Consider the following 20,512-nt stretch of genomic DNA (forward strand, 5'->3'; position numbering starts at 1 on the left):
AAAAAAAGTTTGCCAAAAGTGAAAAAAGTTTGTTAAAAAGTTTGTTTTCTTAATAGGTATTGACTTTTCGACTTTTTGCATTTAGTTAAAAGTCGATTTTCGACTTTTTTCATTTAATTAAAAGTCGACTTTTCGACTTTTAATATTTTATAAATAGTCGACTTTTCGATTTTTTCCGACTTTTCGACTATTTTCGATTTTTTTCGATTTTTTCCGACTTTTTTCGACTTTTCGACTTTTTCGACTTTTTCCGAAGCCAGAAGCGTAAATTTATAATGTTGCCATTTAACATTATATTATTATTATTATTATTATTTATTATTATTATTAATAAAAAAAATTATTTATATTTTTTCTGTTTGTTGCAATTTTTTGAGTTTTTTCGACTTCTTACTTTTTTCGACTTTTCCGACTTTTTTCGACTATTTTCGACTTTTTCCGATTTTTTTCGACTTCTTTTGACTTTTTCCGACTTTTTCCGACTTTTTTCGACTTTTTTTGACTTTTATTTACAAATTCGACTTTTCGACATTTTTCATAGACGATAGTCGAGTTATCGACTTTTTTGGAACAAAATAGTCGACTTCGACTTTTCGACAAAAAGTCGATTGTTCGATTATTCGAATGTCGATTTGTAGAACCCTAATACCAATTTTTTAAAATATTTGCTTAATCTCTCGGATTCCAATTTTAAATAAAATCGCTGAAATTTTTAAAACTAACCGTAGTCGAAAACCTAAGCGGCTTACAGCCGCATTTATGCTGCCGCCGACATTGTTAGTGTCAGCTGCCGCCACTCGATTGTTTTTTTAAACTTTCAAACAAACGTAAACAAGCAAAAAAATGGGTAAATATTCAAAATAATGCACATAATATATTGGAAAATATTATAATCTGTGAAACAATTTTTAGATGAACAATTGCAGCAAATTTTCAAATTACGACCTTTGCAAACAAATTGCATTGCCTATCGTAGTTCTACGGATGATTATCGCAAAATAATGAAGCAAACTTGTGTTTCAGAATTAAAGAATCTGGTCAATGTGGACATGAAAATTGAGCAAGTCCAACTGAAAATGCCGGATGAAAATCAAATACCCAGAACAAGCGAAGAAATAAAGAAATCGAAGGTAGCAAAATTTGTTATATTTATCAAAATAAAACTAATACTGTTTTCAACTTTTCAGGCAGACGAATTATTGAATGAAATTAGTGTGGTGGAAGACGGTCTAATGTTGTTATAAAAAAACAACGTTATTAATGTAATTTAATTATTAATCAGCATTACTTTATTAAGATGTTTATATACTAAACATAAGCAGTCATATGAAGGTTTAAATACCTAGAAAAAACATAATATTGTACACAAAAGCGTTGTAAATTAGATTTTGTAAACTTACCGTAAATATGGGAATTATGGGTTTGTTAAGAAATAATTTGCCTTTGGTTCTTAAAATAAGTAAATAACGAAAATCCAACTGTAAAAAGTAAACAACAAAATTAATAACTTAATTAACGTCTATAAATAGAATATTACTTACATCTTCTAAAACTTCATTGATAACTATGTCGTGTATATTACAGGCAGCCACAAATCTATTTTTCTGACCCATAAATTTTTGTATTTGCAAATGTAAACCAAAATCGTAACAAAAAATAAATTTTTCTAAAGAAATCATTAAAATAATAACAAATATTTCTAAACATTATATATCAATATATTTACCATACTCCACCAGACGGTTTAGACGCCACAACAGTGGCACAAGCCAAATTATAAATATTGTATCAATATAGCTTAAATGATTTGGTTTTAATAAAAAATTTGTGAGATATGCTGAGAAACATAGAATTAAATACAAAAATTGTTTCTTTAATGCTTTCCATTGCATTTTATAGTTTGTATTTAATAATTTAACTTCTAAAGCATCTGGTCCATATTCGTAGATTTCAAGATTTATGTTTGTTTCTGTGGAACCTTTATATAAATTTGGTAGACTATGGCATTTGTAGCTTAAAGGTATAATATCTTGATTAATAGCCATTGTTGAAAACTAGCTGGAGCATTTCCACTTGCTAAGTCTTTGTGTGCCTTTGTAAACTTAATTTAAATGCAGTGTTGTTAACAAACATAAATTTTCAAATCAATCAGTACAGCCGTTCGAGAATAGTTGACTGAAATCTAAAACAAAGGTCTAATTGAATAAAATTTAAAATTTATCACGGCAAGTAGAATCTTTTTTAAAAAATATATATATTTTTTATGAAAACGAAGCCAGCGGATTTATTTATTTACTAAATACAACAAATGTCATTGTAACTTTTGTTTTGTTCTCCATATTCCGTTTTATTATTATTCCTTTTCATATACAATTCATCGGATTTTTTATTTTGTCTCGTATTTATTTAGTCGTGTGCGCGCTGTTGTTGGAGTAACGCGTCGTTTTTGTATTTTCTTATGTTTTGCTTGTTAATTCTCTAATTGCATAATCATAAAAATATAAACAAATTAATGTAGAATTCTATTTATTACCTTAATTAAGAAACGTATAGTTTATGTTTGTTAATTGGTGCAAATTTTGTGTGTATAGTTAAAAAGAGTGAGTAGACTTGTTTCTTTCATTTTGTGCAAAATGTTCGTTTTTTTTGAAGTATTACTTCGAGAGCTTTTTTCTATGTATAACTTTGTTTTTGTTTGCTCTCTTTTTTATCGTTGCAAATTTTTAAGTTTTTTTTTCGTTTTTACATTATTCTTCAGAAGTTTGGAAAGAGGTAAAGGTGGAATTTCTACACAATGGAGAATTGTAATAGATTAAGCTGTTGTATTTTAGGTTCAATGTGCCCAGATAGTTGTAATATGATTTACTGATTTTCAGTTCTGTGAACTATAAGCTATATAATAAGTATAATAAAATTTTAAAATCATAATGAAGTTTTTTTATATCAGCTTAACATAGTATAAATTAAAATGATTAGGAATTATGATTTCATTTTTCTTATACCCGAAAAGTCTACCTTTGATCACATAGATATTTGACATTTCACTTATGTAGAATATAATTTAAATAAATACTAGATACTGATATAAAAGAAACTTAATTCGAAAATTCATTTTTGATTCATTTTAACGATTTCCGTTTATTAAAATGTTAACCGATCCATTTTCAAAAGGATTTCAAAATTATTTCGAATATATACCATCAAAAGTTCTATTATTACAATGTGGCATCCTTGTTAATTCTCTACAATTGCCAAAAAAAAAAAATAAAAACAGAGTCGCATTACTTGTGTAATTAAAATAAAAAAGCATTGCAATGTTATTTATGAAAATTGTTTAATATGTGGACGAAAACAAAATCCAAATATTTAAATATATTAAAAGTTGTACATTAATTGTTTGTCTAACAAAAAAACACTATTTACTCTCATTGTTTTTATTTATTTTGTCACTTGTACATTAATAAATAACAACTCTGTTTCTTTTTTGTATATTTTTTTCCAATATGGCGGCATCGTAGAATGACGAATGTTTTGTGGCCATTCGTCGTATAGGGCTGTCGGAATCGGTGTGTGTTTTAGAAATACGTAGTTTTATTTGTAAAATTTCCATATAAAAAAGTTATTAAAAATTATAAAACATATAAATAATTAAAGCTTGAAATATGCGTAAACGCAAATCAAAGAAATATTGTGAAAATTTTCTCATATAAATACATTAATTTGTCGTCAAAAAAATTTAAGGTGCAGACATTGATGAAAGGAAAAAAAACTTGGAAAAAGAGCAGCCTAAAGAGTAATTGACAAAAATACAGATTGTAAAGTAGTGAGTGAACGAGTCAGTGAGTGAGTGGCAAAGAAGTGGTGTAGTGTATATTATAAAAAAAGTGGTGCGACCATACAGCTACAATTTAATTATAATTTGTGAATATTTGTACAATAAGAAAATCGTAATTACACTGGAGTTTGAAACAAGTAATTATAATATTTTTGTTTTTAAATAACAGCTACTGTTCGATTAGTAATAGTAATTAAGTAGGAAATTGTGAAGATGAAAAAATAGTGTGGCCTTCGCATTACGTCCCTTTTCGGCTTTTTTTTTTGTCTTTATGTTATTAGAAAAATGAGAGAAAAAAGTGTTGGTGTTATTCTGTCGTCGAATGACTGTCCACATTATTGTGTGTATGTATATGAAAGTGAGTGCGTTTGTGTGTGAATAGTGTTTACAGAAAACGACGTCAACGTACGTGTGCCAAAAGACGACTCTGTTTTATTAACTGACGTCTACGCCAACGTCATTAGTAAATTTAATTATTTTCGAATAATTTTTGCAATTACTAAAACTAGTTAATAATGTAAAATTTAAAACATTTATTAACTAAATATAGAAAAAGTTAATATTTACTTTTTTTTAATTTTAAAGGTTACAACAATTTATAGAGCTTTGTCTGTATCTCATTATCTCCAAACATCATTTTAATTTAAGTACGTGTGTCATTGTGTTTTTCTAAAGAGTACATACCAACCAGTTCGAGTTGGTGTATTTCTACAATGTTGCCAAAAATACCAAGAGAATAGTAATGCATTAGCATTAAGTTTATTTTCCAAAATGTGAATTCAAAATTTATATTTAAGGAACAATGTATTTTTTCAACTAATGTAATTTTTAAAATATTTATTAATATTTTTCTGAGTTGAATTTACATTTCTTCGTTTTGTTTTTTTCACATTCTTCTTTAGCCCGCCGCTAAAAGTGGTGAATTTTCTTCTTTTGTTTTTCTTTTATGTATTTGTTGTTGTTTTTTTATTTACGTATTTTTTTTTCTTGTCTGATTTCTACGATTTTTCGTATTTTGTGTGTGTATCCATTATTTTTAATAATTTTTTTTCTCTTTGCTAAATTCTTATTTGGATTTTATTATTATATTATAATATGTATGCATTTTGCATAATTATAATACAAATCTTAATTATCTTATTCAAAATCTGTTTTTAATGACGTCTGAGTATAATTTTTTGAATTAAATGAATTTTGAATGAACCATCATTTCACGATTTGTGCATTATTAGTGTTTGTTGTAACATTTAATGAAAAGAATTTATGTTTTTCATCATTTATTTATTAATTCAAAGTAATACTTATAAAAAAAACCTTAAATGACCAATTAACTATATTACAAAGTCAATTTCTGAATAGCAGATATATATGTATGTATGTATATTAAAATAACTTTATAGGTCATTGGACTTTAAGCTTAAACTATTAGGGCTAATATTTATGATTTAAAAAAAGTGGAGAAAAACTAAGGTATTGATATTCACTCCGATAATAAAAACATGATTCTTTCTCAAATTTTTTGTCCTGAGGTTAATATTTTATTACAATACTAGTGATTAGAAGTGAGTTACGGATGTTTGAGTGTTTTTCTAAAATTAAACTTTAAGTAGAAATAGCGTCAAAAGATCTGCAATCGTTATGAAAATCGGCATAATTGCTTATATAGATCTGCCGATTTGAAGGTATATGATATAAAAAACTGAATTATGAGCTAGAAAGTTATATTTGCGAAAACATTTGTATAATGGCGAGATGAAGACCGATTTCAAAATTTTTCAAAAGTCTTCGTCTTTGGTGCTACAAAAGATCAAATACCAATTTATTTTTCTTATTTTTTTATACCCTACAGCACTATAATGGGGAGGGTATTATACGTTTGTGCTGATGTTTGTAACATACAAAAATATTGGTCCAATACCGATCGATTCAGAATCATTTTTTGAGTCGATTAAGACATGTCCGTCTGTCCGGCTGGCTGTCCATGTAAACCTTGTGCGAAAGGTACAGGCCGCAATTTTCAAGATAATTTGATGAAATTTGGACCAAGCATGTTTTTGGGCAGAGGGACGAAGCTATTGAAAATGGTTGAAATCGGTCCATTATTTCACCTAGCCCCCATACAAGCGTACCTCCCGATTTGAACTTTTTATGCCATAATTACATCAAATATTCTGTTATCTCCCTAAAAATTGGCACAAATAAGTTTTATATAAGTATAAATGACACTGCAGATTTTCATAAGGATCGGCCCTTATTTGACCCTATTCCCCATACAAACCCCTCTTCAAAAAATGTCTTAAATGTCTAAAATTGACTTGTAACCATTTGTATGGCAATGAAACTCAACAAAACTAACTGTTATTTAGAAATATATCCATTTCCCAAATTTACCGAGGATCGGCCCATATTTGCCCCATATAAAGCCTCATTTATAAAATTTAGTTTTTTGTCAATAAATTGCTTAAATATTTTGGAATTATGGTAATATTCAACATAAAAGTTTCTTTATAAAAATAAAAATTTTATAAAAAGTTAAAAATATACTCATGGTGTGTAGGGTATTATATGGTCGGCCATGCCCGACTATACTTTTCTACTTGTTTTTTTTTTTTGAAATTTTGTTGAATTATCTTCAAATATACAAATGTTATAAAAGTTTTATTTTTATTTTTTATGGAGTTACCTATATTATGTAAAACACATTTTATTATATTTTTTGAACCCAACGTCCTTCTCAAATAATGGCTAATAATACCTATAAATAACTAAATATATTCAAAATATTGTTTATATAAAAAAATATTAAAAATGAAAAATAAAAATTAAAAATCCTATAAATTTGAAAAATCAAATTTCGAAAAATTAAACATGTTTTATTACTTTTGGAATCGCTTATAAATATGACTTTAAAAACGAGTTGGAAGACTTTATAAGATGCCAAAATTTTGAACACATAGGTATTTATTTTCTTTAAAAGGAATATGGAAAAATTATTTCAGCAACTATTAAAATTCCGTCTTTAGGGATAACACCCGGTTTTCAGGGTTTACTCAAAATAATGCTACGATGATTTACCTAACTAGATCCACAAACTGCACTTGGTCACATGTTATGAAGTCGATACAATAGAATATTTTTATGTAATTGTGGCCCTATTAATATGGACATGAACAACACTGATGGAAGAAAATAGTTCTCAAATTAATTCAAAACGGACTCCTTCGTCATAGTTTCAATTACATATTCCTATTACCAATTATTATTTTTTTTAATTAAACAATTTATAAAGGATATAATTCTTTCAGAACTTTCCTTAAACGACTTTATTAAAAAAAAAAAAAAAAAAACAAAATTTAAAATTTTCTTTTTAAATGTTTATAACAAATATATAGCATTAATTAAACAAAAAAAAAAACTTGCATTTTAGAAATTTTTTTCTGATACACCACTCAACCATATGAATAATACTAAAAGAACGCTTTTGATATACACATTACAAAAGCATAGAACAAAATAAACAGTGGAAAAAAAACACCTAAATGCGAAAAAATGCACACAAAAATAACGTGTTATAAACAATAGAATATAGTATAGAGTGGGAAAATAAAATGAAAGAATAACAACATACAACACTACTACAACAAGTTTATACTAGAAAATATAATGTTATGAAAAACCAATAATGCTGGAGACGTAAATAAATCGTACCAAGTAACAAAAAAAAAAAAAAAAAAAAACAAAACGTTACCTTTAAAAATATAGTTCCTGTACAAAAAGTCGATGGAACGTTTAAATGTATATAACCAACCTCAACATGAGGGGAAAACATGCATAAATTTTGAAAAACGATATAAAAAGTAAAAGAAAAAATATGACATAGCTGGTAGTAGTGGTGCAATGATGGGCATTGATAATGTGTAAAGAAATTTATTCGTTTAAAACTTAAAGCTTTGTTCATTTTGTGATACCAATCCTCATAATTTTCGCCTGAAGTTAATATTAAATGAGCTGGGTCAAAGCATAAACATGTCCCTTTTTAAGGATTTCTATTTTTTTTCATGTATTACACAAGGTAATTAAATATATATGAAACTTTGATTCCGTGTGAATGTTCATCCCAAATCATGGTTAAACACTGTAAGCAACAACATTCAAAAGTCAACGACATCGGACCAATCCCAAAGCGCACCCCGTCAAGGAAAAAGCAATCACTGGTCTAAATTCAATAGAAATAGGCGACCTCGACATGTCATGTAAAAGTCAGGTCTCAACCAAGTCAGATAGCATGAAACAATATGCATTCGTTTGAGAATACAACAGCACCAGAGAACTTCTTTTATGTAGGAGGCATATTAAATCAGAGCTAGGCTCCTTTTGAACAGACGAGATCGTTCCCAATCTTTCATCAACTTACATTAGTTCCTTTCTCAGACCATAAATATAGATCTATGGAATGTCAGGGAATTACCAAGTGTCAACCTGACCAAATTCACCAACATATACTGCGGCAATTCTTCGCGAAGAGTATAGATATTTAACAGGTTAAAAAAAAACTCGGAATTGGTTGCTCGGCCACATCTGTAGTAACAGAGTATTTGGTACTCTGGTCCCACCACATGTCAAATCATTCGAGGACTAGTCGGGAGTAAAACAGACCAGAGGTACTGGTAGCACCTCTTTACCCCCAAGATAAGGTCTTTCATCAAAGAGACATGCCATATTGGGGGCAGGGTGTATACGAGACCGGTAGGCGTTAAATTTGTTGCTGTATACTGATTTCAGTTGTTTCAAAGCAACTTTTGTTCGGACATGGGGAAGTTATCCAACTGGGTAATGTTAAAGTTGGGATAACTACTTCGGAGAAACTCTTTAGTCAGCACGACTTACTGATTTGTTACAAAAGATTTCAGATCGTTTCGATTTTATGCTTTAAAACTTTCGGATCCAATAAATTATGAACGTTCGGATTTCAGTGGTTGATAGTGACCTCCTCATAACTTTTCTCGCTTAAAAAAATTAATAAAATACATGCTGGCATTCCTGAGAGCGCTAACAAAGAGACATAATTAGTACAATATAAGCACAAGTTAGCATGGATCTCATTTTCAGCGTGATTAAATTCGAATTCAAATCTTCAAGGAAATTATTGATATTCAAACATATTACCGGGAGATTCCTTACAAATATAACAATTTATTACAACTCTAATTCCGGAACCAAGATTGATAATATTTTAATATTAAAGCCAACAGGTTTTCTATTGATGGCAATGTATTGTTTTTTCATATTTTTCTCGAAAAGAAGTTGGATACTCAAAAGTTCCTCAGGTATTTTGATGTCAGTCAAGACAATATTGCATATAAACAGGTTGAGCAAGTATTTTTTTTTGTTTTATATCGGAATTAGACATCCCATATCTGATTTTTTTATTTAATGAATTAAAAGTCCTTCAAATAACAATGTTAATGTTTAATGTTAATAATTTTTGGTATATAAAATACTAAACCAACATACAAAAAGGCGGAAGAACTCATATTAGTAGAGGGTGGATTGACAAGGAGTGGTGAATAAAACTATACTAAAAGAAGTGGCAAAAAGAAGGTGTGATTTGTGAAAAGAGCGCGCATATATACAAAATGAATGAAAATACCAGCAGCCGTCGTCGTCAGTTAGCTTGCTAATAAAACAAACAACAAAAAGTTAAACACTCAAACGCTTAAGGCTAACTTGTTGTGAATTTTGCTTCTATGATTGTGGAGTCAATGGTGTTGAAACACAACAATTCTCATTTTTTGCAACCACATGCATCCGATGAGTATATTTTAAACATGTACATCTAAAATTCCGACTATATGAATTGCTATTGAACTACATTCAACGATGCTACAGTATTTCTTTTTCTTCTTATTTTTTTTTGTTTGCATTATCAGACAATTCGCCATTTAGACACAACGAGTCAAACAGACAGATAGCCAGACTTATAAACAAAACGAATGACTAAATATATTTTTGTAACTCTTAGTATAAGCATAGATATGTACGTACATATGTACATATGTATGTTTTTGGTTACTTTTTGTATTTCCGATGTTTTTGCACATGAGTAGGCTTTTGCTGTTGCTTGTTGATACATTTACTTCGTTCAATATTTTTGTTTGTTTATTATTATTTTAGTACAGTGGGTTTAAATTGAATATTCTAAAAAATTCCCCGAAAATTTTTCTTTAATGTGTAAATTTACATATTTCATCATAGAATGTAAATTTTTTTTGAAATATGATAACTTTATTATTAAGTTTTTAATAAAGAAATGGGTGTGCCATTTAAAAATATAAAATTTCTAATACATATAAAGTTATTAACATTACTGATTAAGTGGAAAATAAAGAAAAATACATTTTTTTAGATAAATAAACCGCTCCTGTGTATAAATAAATATACAATAATTAAAATGTTAGTGAAACATATGGAGCATCAAGTTATTCTAAACAGTTTTTTAAGGTATGACTAATTTAGACCCGATTCATTGTTTAACAATGTAAGCAACAACATTCAAAAGACAACAACATCGGATCAATCCCAAAGTGCACCCCGTCAAGGAAAAAGCAATCACTGGTCTAAATTAAATAGCAATAGGCGACCTCGACATGTTAAAAGTCAGGTCTCAACCAAGTCGGATAGCATGAAACAATGTGCATTCTTTTGAGAATACAACAGCACCAGAGAACTTCTTTTATGTAAGAGGCATATTAAATCAGAACTAGGCTCCTTTTGGACAGACGAGAATTTCCCGATCGTTCATCAACTTACATTAGTTCCTTTCTCAAACCAAAAATAAAGATCTATGGAATGACATGGACAGCCAGACGGACGACATAGCTAAATCGACTCAGAAAATGATCCTAAGGCGATTGATATACTTTAAGGTGGGAATACAATGTTTGTGTGTTACAGACATCAGCACAAACCCAATTAATACTAATAACAAATAATACAGTATAGTCCGTAATACCCAATCATATGAAACTGATTTCTTTGGTCATTGTCAGTTCCTTAATTTTTAAGGAAAATTACCAAAAGTTTGTTATTTATTACACATTATCATATTTTTATAAATTTTGCAAAAAAAAAAAAAATTACGATGACTGTGAAAATGTACAATTTTAAATGTAATTTGGTACAATTTGCTGTTGTAACAGTTCGACTGTGGCTGTTGTCATTGGGATGACAATCTTTGGTGGAGTATGTCTCCGGAACGAAGATCCAATTGTCGCGGGAACGTTGGCACAATTTGAAATATAGTTTGGTACAATTTTAAGGACCTGTTTCACTAAATGCGAAATGCGAATGTTTAAACCTAGTTTAATATATGTTTTGTATTTTTCAGTAAACTGTAACGTTACTTATTATCTTAGTTTAACTGAGTGCTATTGGCCAATTAAACTTCAGTTATAAGTGAGAACACACAATTTACAAAAACAATAAAACAATGATTTCGAAAGAAGAAAAACTTAATATTTTAAGTAAATTGCAGTTTTCCGATTTGTTTTAAATGTTTATTTAAAATTTTTTCCAAAATTTTTCATTTTATTTGCAAAAAAAAACAGCTGTTCATTGTTTATGTTTTTGAGTGAAAATCTGGCAATACTAACAAAGTTAACAGAACTTAAATCCATAACGAGCAAGCATTGACATTTCATAAAAATACAATGTACACATAGTGTTACATCTTCCATCCATTTTGCAGGCTAGTAGCCATTTCAATTCACCGTGTATTAGAATAAGACGAATATAGTTCTAAGAAACCTTGTTACATATATCTTTACTCTTATAAGATTTTCGTAGTGTCAAAAATGAAATAAGTCTCAATAAAAAATTACTACTACTACTACTACTTAAATCCATAACTGAAAAACACAATTATCGGTTAAAGTCCGCCTAAATTTGTTCAGAGTTTAATCTAACAGAAAGTTAAGCCTAGTTTAACTGAGTAGTAAGAAACCCGCCCTAAATGTATTTGTCGTCCCTGATATAAAATATTCATGAAATTCTTAGTTTTCTAAAAGACATCAGTTTCTTTTATCATTTTCCCAACGTAGTGTGAATTTGATGTTATTACCAGTTAAAACTACAACAAGTTGTACTTTTTGTTGTTGTGCATAAAGACTTGTTTTAGTTTAAAGTACATGTTTGTCTACAATCTTATTGTGTTCCTTGCTACCCATGTATTTATTTTACGTTTATGCCTTTTGATTTAACTCCCCAACATTTTTTTTTTGCATATTAAAAACTAAAAGTTACTCACATATTATTTGACTCTTTGTTTAGTCATTTCTTATAGGGTATATAAAAAATGTTTAATACAAATAACAGGGGTGAAGATAAATGATTTTAACATTTAATGGATTAACCATTTTATGGCTTGTTTTAATTCGGAATTACATATTGTGTGATGGAACAATAAATTATACTCTATGCTTTTATGAAATGAAGACAGTTTAGAATAACTTTTGTATTCGATTTAATCCATTTGTCGCTACCATATTTTTATTGTTACAAGTTTTTATTATATGTTTTTGGACTTGTTAAAAGCAATCATTTTTTCAATCTTTCTCTTATACTATTCCTCTGTTATTATTTGAATAATAATGATTATTTTTGTTTTAAAATATTGGTTTATTTGTTAAAACAAAAAATCCTATATTCAATATGTAAGAATTTTTGCAAATCATATCATTATACATTTAGAAAATATGTATGCTAAAAATAAAACCAAAAAAAATATATATAAATTTGTTTTCAAAATTATTTCTGCTACAAATAAAAATGCATATTGTTTCCATGCACATATTTTTCTATGAATGAATTTTCAAAAATTTTACGTAAAAATTGAAATGAAAAACAAATTTTCCAACATGACTAATACATACTCTTCATCTATAGATTCCACTACGTATTGAGTGTTGTGTACGAACGAATGAATATATTAAAACGAAGTAGGCAAGAAAATTTTCAAAATACTAACAAAGAGTCGAATAAGTTTGCAAATCAGTCAATGTTTATAAAAATAAACAATAACAATGATGAGTAATTATTTGTGAGATGGTTGACTACTAAATGCAAAAATCCATTAAAGTACAGTGAATTTATATTATTATTATTATTATTATTCATCTTGTTGTATCGCGGCAATTTTGTGTTCATTTTATATTGATAAGAATGTTTGAACGTAAATGTTTTCTTTAAAAAAAAATTGCAAAGATTTTTTTCTAGCTGTTAACTACATGACATTGAAATATGTATATATTTTATAAAGATTTTCTATAAAATCTTATCTTTAAATGAAATTAATAACATAGACGTAGTTTAACATTTGATTGCTACCACTTTAACTTTATATTCTTACTGATAACGTTTTTTGATATATTTTACGTTCACATTTAGACACAAATATACGTAAAGATTATTAAAGTATTATTTTGCCAAAAAATACTATATGTTGTACTTCATTCATTATTTATTTGCTTTAAAAATAAAAATCACGTTTTTTTCTCATACTGTTTAAATATTATAGTAAATATTCCATATAAATTGAAATAAACGTAGTATTCTAGTAGTATATAGTTGCATTTATAGGTGTCTAGTGGTATGTGGTTAAAAAGTGCTACCAATAACAAATACATGTATGTGTATATGAATTTATGTATAAGCTTGTTCTACAAAAAAGCAAAAACAAAAATTTGCGGCATGTCAGACAAATTTGACGTCAGAATATTAATGTCTCAATGATAGAACTGAAATTTGTTTACCCTACAGTACTATAGTATAGAGAGAATATTATGCATTTGCGCGGAAATTTTTAACACTCAAATATGTTGTGGTCTTACATCCACCTTAAAGTATATCAATCGGTTCAGAAACATTTTTTAAATCGGTTTGTTATTTTCATTTGTCTGTTCATGTAAAGATTGGGCGCGCGGTACAGGTCTCAATTTTTTGCACATAATCTCCTTTTGACCCAACGAATGATTTTGAAAATAGTTGTAAAAGGTCTTTTATTTCGCCTAGCTCCCATTGAATTGGACTTTTGGACTCATAATTATGTAAAATGTTCTAGTGTATCAACAAAAATTGGCCAAACTTAGTTCTGTAAAATTTTAAATGACATGGCCGATTTTTGCAATCGTCGGACCTCATACAAACTCCCTCTCAGAAAATAATTTTAAGGTTAAAATTTACTTATAAACACTTATAATAGTGTTGTTAAATTCGACTTAAATAACCTTGAAGTAGACGTTAATTTCTCCACCAAAATGTATAAGGATTTGCTTATATATATGCTTACACCCATATAATTCCTCTTGTAGAAAATATCGTTTTTTGCCAACAATAAGTTAAAAAAATGCATTATTTACATACATAATCATTGATGTAGGGTATCAAATGGGCCATGCCCGACTATACATTATACTTTTATTCATAGTTTTTAACTCTACAGGCCCGATAGTGGCCTAGGTGTATTCCTACGGATTTGATGTAGTATACATACTCCTATCAAACTAACCTTAGGTTATGTTAGGTTAAGAAGGGTCATACACCGTAGAAACGAAGTATGTCTACTCGGAGATCATAAGGTCCATTGTGATTCCCTTTAAGAAAGTAAAGATTCTGAAAAACAGAGAAGCCAAAACACTATCACAACACAAAAATTAAAAAAACAGATAATTACATATATGTTTGCTTTATATATAATAAAGGAAATCTATATTCCCCTATAAAGTCCAGTCAAAGATGTTACTAATTCCCCTATAAAGCCCAGTCAAAGAAGTTACTAATTCCGTTGACAAAACCTAGTAGACTGCGAGGATTAAGTTCCGCAATTTCCCCCAGTTCGCCATGGAACCTATTCCCTAGCCATTTCAGCCTGGGGTTCTGTACCCTAGGACATTGGCAAATGATATGCTAGATTGTTTCTACTTCATCCTCATCTTCGCATAACCTGCAATAGTCCGGTACACTAACCTTACCCAGCAAAAATAAAACAAAGAACTTCCTAAAGAATAACATTTAGCACTACTTCGAAAGTGACACTAAGTAATTTTTTTTACTTCTTTGGAAGTAATGTTTTTTGACTTCCAAAGAATCGAAAGAAACCAATTTTGTTTAAAATTGAAGGTATATTTTTTTGTACTGAAATTTTTTGAATTAAACCCATTTTATTTTGGAGTTGATTGATAAATGCGTGTAATTTATTTATTTATGTTAATATTATTTAAGTCGTATTAGTTGTTTTCTATATAATACTACGAGTTCACTCCTCAATAACTTAATAAAAAAATAATTCCTGAGAATGACTTCAGATGTAGTGAATTTGGAATCAAATAATAAGGACATTCTTCCTATGTTCAAATCATCAATTCTTCAGGTCCTTTTCAGTAATTCCATGCAGTAAATTCTACTTCTTTTTCGCTTCTTTGGAAGTTCTTTTTTTGCTGGGTAGTTTACGACTGAAAGTTAGTTTTTGTACGGTTCTTTTTGAGATAAGATTCGATTTAAAATAATACAAATTTTAAATTTAATATCTTTCATTTAGAAAAAATTTCAAATTCAAAGGGAATCTCCGCGAAATCGTTTGAATAACTCTAATTCTAATAAAAATTAAATTAAAAAATCAATTTCAAATTAAGTAATAAGGGAATCATAAACTGTGTGTGAATGAACAATATTGAATTGTTTTTTTTAGCAGATTTATTTTTATTACATCTTTTCGTACACTTTTTCACACTTTTGAATGCCGGTTAAACTTGATTTTTATTTTTGAACATTTTATTCTTTTTTGTTTTTATTTATTTACGTTTTTTTTTTTTGAATTTTAAATGAACGATATTAAATCATTGATAATATTTCATTTTGTGTAAAAAAAAAACAAACAATGACGAAATGCAATATTTCTGTGTATATATATTTTTATTAGGAATGCACCAAAGTAATTGTACATCTTTTTTATTTTTAGATATTAGGATGTATTCATAATCACTTCTTAAGATAAATTTGGTTTAATTATCTTAATATCAAAGTATCTTTGTCCCGAATAATCATGTTATGCAAAAAAATTATTATTCTATAGTGTTATACTTAGAAGGAACTTTAAACGAATTTAAAATACTTCTTTTTTTAAAAACAACCTTAATGAATATTTCAAGCAATGTATAGACTTGTAAAATTATGCAAATATAATTTGCTATAATTGCATTTTTAATATTTTGTGAATGTGTTGCTATAAATATATAAACAGTTTTTGTAATTCATAATAAGAAAAACTGAAAATTATTTTTTAACTAAATTGCACAAGAATTAACCAAACTTTTTATTGTTAATTTTATTGTTATTTAAACTGATAGGTCTTTTTCAAAAATAAAAAAATACTAGACAAATCTTCTTTATTTATAATTTTCAATAGAATTTAAAGAAACATTTTTTAGGAAATCAAACCTAAGTTTTATAATTTTTTAAGAGAGTGTAATACTATAGCTAAACTGAATACACACAAAACCCCGATTTAAGGGCGGGTTTTACAGATAAAGATAATCTACATTCTTTGTTTAAACCTAGTTTAATATATGTTTAATGTTTTTCAGTAAACTGTAACGTTATGTACTATCTTAGTTTAACTGAGTGCTATTGGCCAATTAAACTTCAGTTATAAGTGAGAACACAAAATTTACAGAAACAATAAAACAATGATTTCGAAAGAAGAAAAACTTAATATTTTAAGTAAATTGCAGTTTTCCGATTTGTTTTAAATGTTTATTTAAAATTTTTCATTTTACAAAAGTATTATTTGCAAAAAACAGCTGTTTATTGTTTATGTTTTTGAGTGAAAATCTGGCAATACTAACAAAATTAACTGAACTTAAATCCATAACTGAAAAACACAATTATCGGTTAAAGTCCGCCTAAATTTGTTCCGTGTTTAATCTAACAGCAAGTTAAGCCTAGTTTAACTGAGTAGTAATAAACCCTAAAAAAAAAAAAAATTGCAGTTTTCTGATTTGTTTTATTTTTGTTTTAAATGTTTATTTAAGATTTTTCCAAAGTTTTTCATTTTACAAAAGTATTATTTGCAAAAAACAGCTGTTCATTGTTCATGTTTTTGAGTGAAAAGATGGCAATACTAAAAAAGTTAACTGAACTTAAAACCATAATTGAAAAACACAATTAACGGTTAAAGTCCGCCTAAATTTGTTGCGAGTTTAATCTAACAGCAAGTTAATCCTAGTTTAAGAAACCCGCCCTAAAACTAAAACCTTTTTTTTAAATTAATTTATGGAATATTAAGAGAACAAATCGCTTTCTCTAAAATGTCATGAAAAAGAAATAAATTTATTTCCAGGGACAAATAATTTTAATTGTGTATGCAATTTATTATTGTATATGTGTAATTTTTTTTGTGAATGCGTTATAAATTAAATCATACACATTACTCTGCATTATTTTGCTAAAGTTTTGTAGTGTTTTTTTTTTATTTATAAACTTTTTCTTTCATTTTTATTTGTTTTTCACCTTTTTCTGTTTGTAAACAATTGTGTGTGTGTGTGTTTAAGTTTACTACAAATTTGTATGTTTGTTGTACATATTTTGCTTGTTTTTATTTCAAATTTATTTTCTCTATTTCGAAGTGTATTTTTGTTTTATTTTTTTTCTTTTTTCCCCTGCGCATTGGCAAAAAATATCTAAAATGTATGTATGTTTTATGTTCAAAAGATGTATGTATGTATATTTAAACGCGCGATTTTTTTCTTTTTGTTTATATGTAAGACCTTTAAAACATACTCACACATTTTATCTTTTTAGACGTGATTTAGTTGGCGGCATTTGATGACGTTTTTAGTATTTTTTTAATAGTGTTAAGCTTTCACAATAATTTTCATTCATAATTGTTATAAATAGTAGTCTTAGGTCAAAAGAAGATAGATAAATGTTTATTCATCTTTTTAAAATGGCAAACTAATCACTTTTTTATCATTATTAATAAGGCGGATTATATACAATATTTTAACATCAGTTTGACTAGACAAACATTTGTGATGTATGATCTTCCCTTTATTGAACTTTAACTCCCAAACATTCTACTCTATAATATTCCTAATCGTTTAGACACTTAGGGCGGGTTTCTTACTCATCAGTTAAACTAGGCTTAACTTGTTGTTAGATTAAACTCAGAACAAATTTAGGCGGACTTTAACCGATAATTGTGTTTTTCAGTTTTAGATTTAAGCTCAGTTAACTTTGTTAGTATTGCCAAGTTTTCACTCAAAAACATAAACAATGAACAGCTGTTTTTTGCAAAAAATACTTTTGTAAAATGCAAAATTTTGGAAAAATGTTAAATAAACCTTTAAAACAATAAATAACGAAACAAAACAAATCAGAAAATTGCAATTTACTTAAAATATTATGTTTTTGTTCTTCCGAAATCATTGTTTTATTGTTTTTGTTGATTGTGTTTTCTCACTTAAAACTAGAGTTTAATTGGCCAATTACACTTAGTTAAACTAAGATAATAAGTAATTTTACTGATAACTGAAAAACACGAAACATATATTAAACCAGGTTTAACCAAAGAATGAAGATTATCTTTATCAGAAAAACTCGCCCTGAAAAACACAATTATCGGTTAAAGTCCGCCTAAATATGTTCCGAGTTTAATCGAACAGCAAGTTAAGCCTAGTTTAACTGATGAGTAAGAAACCCGCCCTTAATAGCAGGTTTTTTAACTCCCCATAATAAAACCAAGGAGCAACACTTGCTTGTCTAGTGTAAAACGCATTTCCTAATTGAATTAAATGATTGTTTTTAAGTTTTGTCGTTTAATTACTTTACAACACATTTTACAATTCTTGAACTTTTTAAAGAGATGTCTGTAGTAGTGACATATAGATGCCGACAGATCTTAGACATATCTGGTCAGTTTATTTGCGATCACGTTACCTTGTATGTTGAAGTGTCCTGGTGCCTACTACAAGTTTACTGTGTACAACTGAATTAGTACTTGCTCCTCTTCAGCAGTTACTAGAATATACCATGAAAATTCCAAGTTTTATGAGCACAAACAATTTCATTTGACCACTTCTTTGCACTATTTTCGGCTTTTCAGATCGTTAAGATCTCCGCCTAAAAGACGCTAGATTTATCCGAAATTCTATAAGAAAATTTTAATCCTCTATCGCCCAAATAAACTTCAACCACTGTACTACAATGATAAGCAGCAACCAAACAACTAAAAGCTCATTCAAGTTCAGTCGACTTATTATTTTTTTAAATTAACATTTTATTTATAAACAAAAAAAAAAAAAACTTTATACTAATTTATTCTTATTGTTTTTTTTTATTTTCAGATTTACTTTAAATAACACTTCAGACAGGCCCATCCCCCGTCAACAGAGCAGCATTATTTTTAAATAAAAAAGTAACAATGTTTACTATAATAATTTGTATAAATGAGTAAATCTCAAAATTAATTAATTTTTGAATTTAAAATTCAATTGAAATACGTTAGTTTGATGAAATAGAACTTTATTTAGTTGGACTAAAAGAACTACAACTTGAAATAGAAAGGAACAAAGTTGTAAAATTCTCCTTTCCGAGAAAGAAAAACAAACTAACCAAGTAAAATCTCTTCCAATAATAAGAGACAAATAAATATATAAAAAAAACGGAAATAACAATTATTTATTGTATTAAACAAGAACTAAAATTGTTGTTGTCATTGTTGTTGCTAAAATTTTAAGCTAAGAAATAAAAAAAACATAAGATTAGCAACAATAACTACTTGACACGTGTGCCACAACATATTGGGACGCTAGACAACAACAAACAAATCGATTCCCAAAACTATTAAAGTTAAAATATAAACTCCAGTGTTTTTCTGCCGCATATAAACACAAACACACACACCTAAACCTAAGATAAAACCTTAAGTGGGGTTTTTTTGTTTTATATATTTTTTTTCATTGGAAATTATAGAATATTTTACAAAAATAAATTGTGTAAAATAACCGTAAAAATACAAACATTAAGAAAATGACTACCGATACCCGCCGACGTGTTAAATTGTATGCTCTAAATGCAGAACGTCAATGGGATGATCGTGGCACGGGACATGTGTCATCGAATTATGTAGACAGACTTAAAGGTGGGTAATTTGTATGTCTCAAAGATTTTACTTTAAATAATCTTTAAATTCTATTTGTTATAGGCATCTCTTTGTTAGTACGCGCTGAATCAGATGGTAGCTTACTTTTGGAAAGTAAAATTCAACCCGACACCGCTTATCAAAAGCAACAGGATACCTTAATTGTTTGGTCTGAGGGTGATAATTTTGATTTGGCCTTGAGTTTTCAGGAAAAGGCCGGTTGCGATGAAATATGGGAAAAAATTTGCCAGGTAAGATTTTGAAATGTAATTTCAATTCTCATTTCAATCAATTTATTTCATCTTCATATTTCCCAGTTCACGATCTTACAAAATTTCTTTAAAATTGTAAACCGTTTCTTATATAACTCTTAATTTTATTTATTTATTTATTTATTTATTTATTCAAAAACAATGGCCGTAAGCCGATAGGGCCTAATTGGCTAGTCTACAATTAAATATACTTATAATACAAAAATATTA

At 28.0% G+C, this 20,512-nt stretch overlaps 3 protein-coding genes across 5 annotated transcripts in view; 2 read left to right on the forward strand and 1 right to left on the reverse strand.

The window, feature by feature from the left end:
• The first annotated feature begins 755 nt into the window (after positions 1 to 755).
• LOC111689987 lies at positions 756 to 1,678 on the forward strand. Its single transcript, XM_023452453.2, has 3 exons — positions 756 to 847; positions 913 to 1,130; positions 1,188 to 1,678. Exons 1-3 carry the CDS (start codon positions 844 to 846, stop codon positions 1,242 to 1,244), a joined length of 279 nt encoding a protein of 92 aa, XP_023308221.2. The 5' UTR covers positions 756 to 843; the 3' UTR covers positions 1,245 to 1,678.
• Positions 1,264 to 19,026, reverse strand: LOC111689966. 2 transcript variants are annotated; one of them, XM_046950477.1, is made up of 5 exons: positions 18,827 to 19,026; positions 1,727 to 2,182; positions 1,542 to 1,666; positions 1,401 to 1,478; positions 1,264 to 1,342 (listed from the first exon to the last, which is right to left on the reverse strand). In XM_046950477.1, exons 2-5 carry the CDS (start codon positions 2,043 to 2,045, stop codon positions 1,268 to 1,270), a joined length of 597 nt encoding a protein of 198 aa, XP_046806433.1. In that variant the 5' UTR covers positions 2,046 to 2,182; positions 18,827 to 19,026; the 3' UTR covers positions 1,264 to 1,267. The 2 variants fall into 2 exon arrangements, with proteins under 2 accessions (XP_046806433.1, XP_046806432.1); XM_046950476.1 differs by lacking the exon at positions 18,827 to 19,026 and adding an exon at positions 2,534 to 2,761.
• Positions 3,430 to 20,512, forward strand: part of LOC111689951 (serine/threonine-protein phosphatase 4 regulatory subunit 3) — a 24,562-nt gene continuing 7,479 nt past the window's right edge. The window contains exons 1-3 of one of the 2 annotated variants that reach the window (XM_023452421.2): positions 3,430 to 3,972; positions 19,234 to 20,030; positions 20,094 to 20,281. In XM_023452421.2, coding sequence (XP_023308189.1) covers positions 19,919 to 20,030; positions 20,094 to 20,281 — 300 coding nt within the window. In that variant the 5' untranslated portion in view covers positions 3,430 to 3,972; positions 19,234 to 19,918. The remainder of the gene's footprint in view (positions 3,973 to 19,233; positions 20,031 to 20,093; positions 20,282 to 20,512) is intronic. The other variant, XM_023452416.2, reaches the window with a different exon arrangement.

This window comes from Lucilia cuprina, chromosome 4 (genome assembly GCF_022045245.1).
Source record: "Lucilia cuprina isolate Lc7/37 chromosome 4, ASM2204524v1, whole genome shotgun sequence".
NCBI lineage: Eukaryota > Metazoa > Arthropoda > Insecta > Diptera > Calliphoridae > Lucilia > Lucilia cuprina.

Coding starts and splice junctions, on each gene's coding strand:
- LOC111689987 (XM_023452453.2), top strand. Junction 1,131..1,187: donor AAGAAATAAAGAAATCGAAG/GTAGCAAAATTT, acceptor TCAACTTTTCAG/GCAGACGAATTATTGAATGA.
- LOC111689966 (XM_046950477.1), bottom strand. CDS start 2,045: ATGGCTATTAATCAAGATATTATACCTTTAAGCTACAAATGCCATAGT. Junction 1,479..1,541: donor TCAATGAAGTTTTAGAAGAT/GTAAGTAATATT, acceptor TACTTTTTACAG/TTGGATTTTCGTTATTTACT. Junction 1,343..1,400: donor CCATAATTCCCATATTTACG/GTAAGTTTACAA, acceptor TGTTTTTTCTAG/GTATTTAAACCTTCATATGA.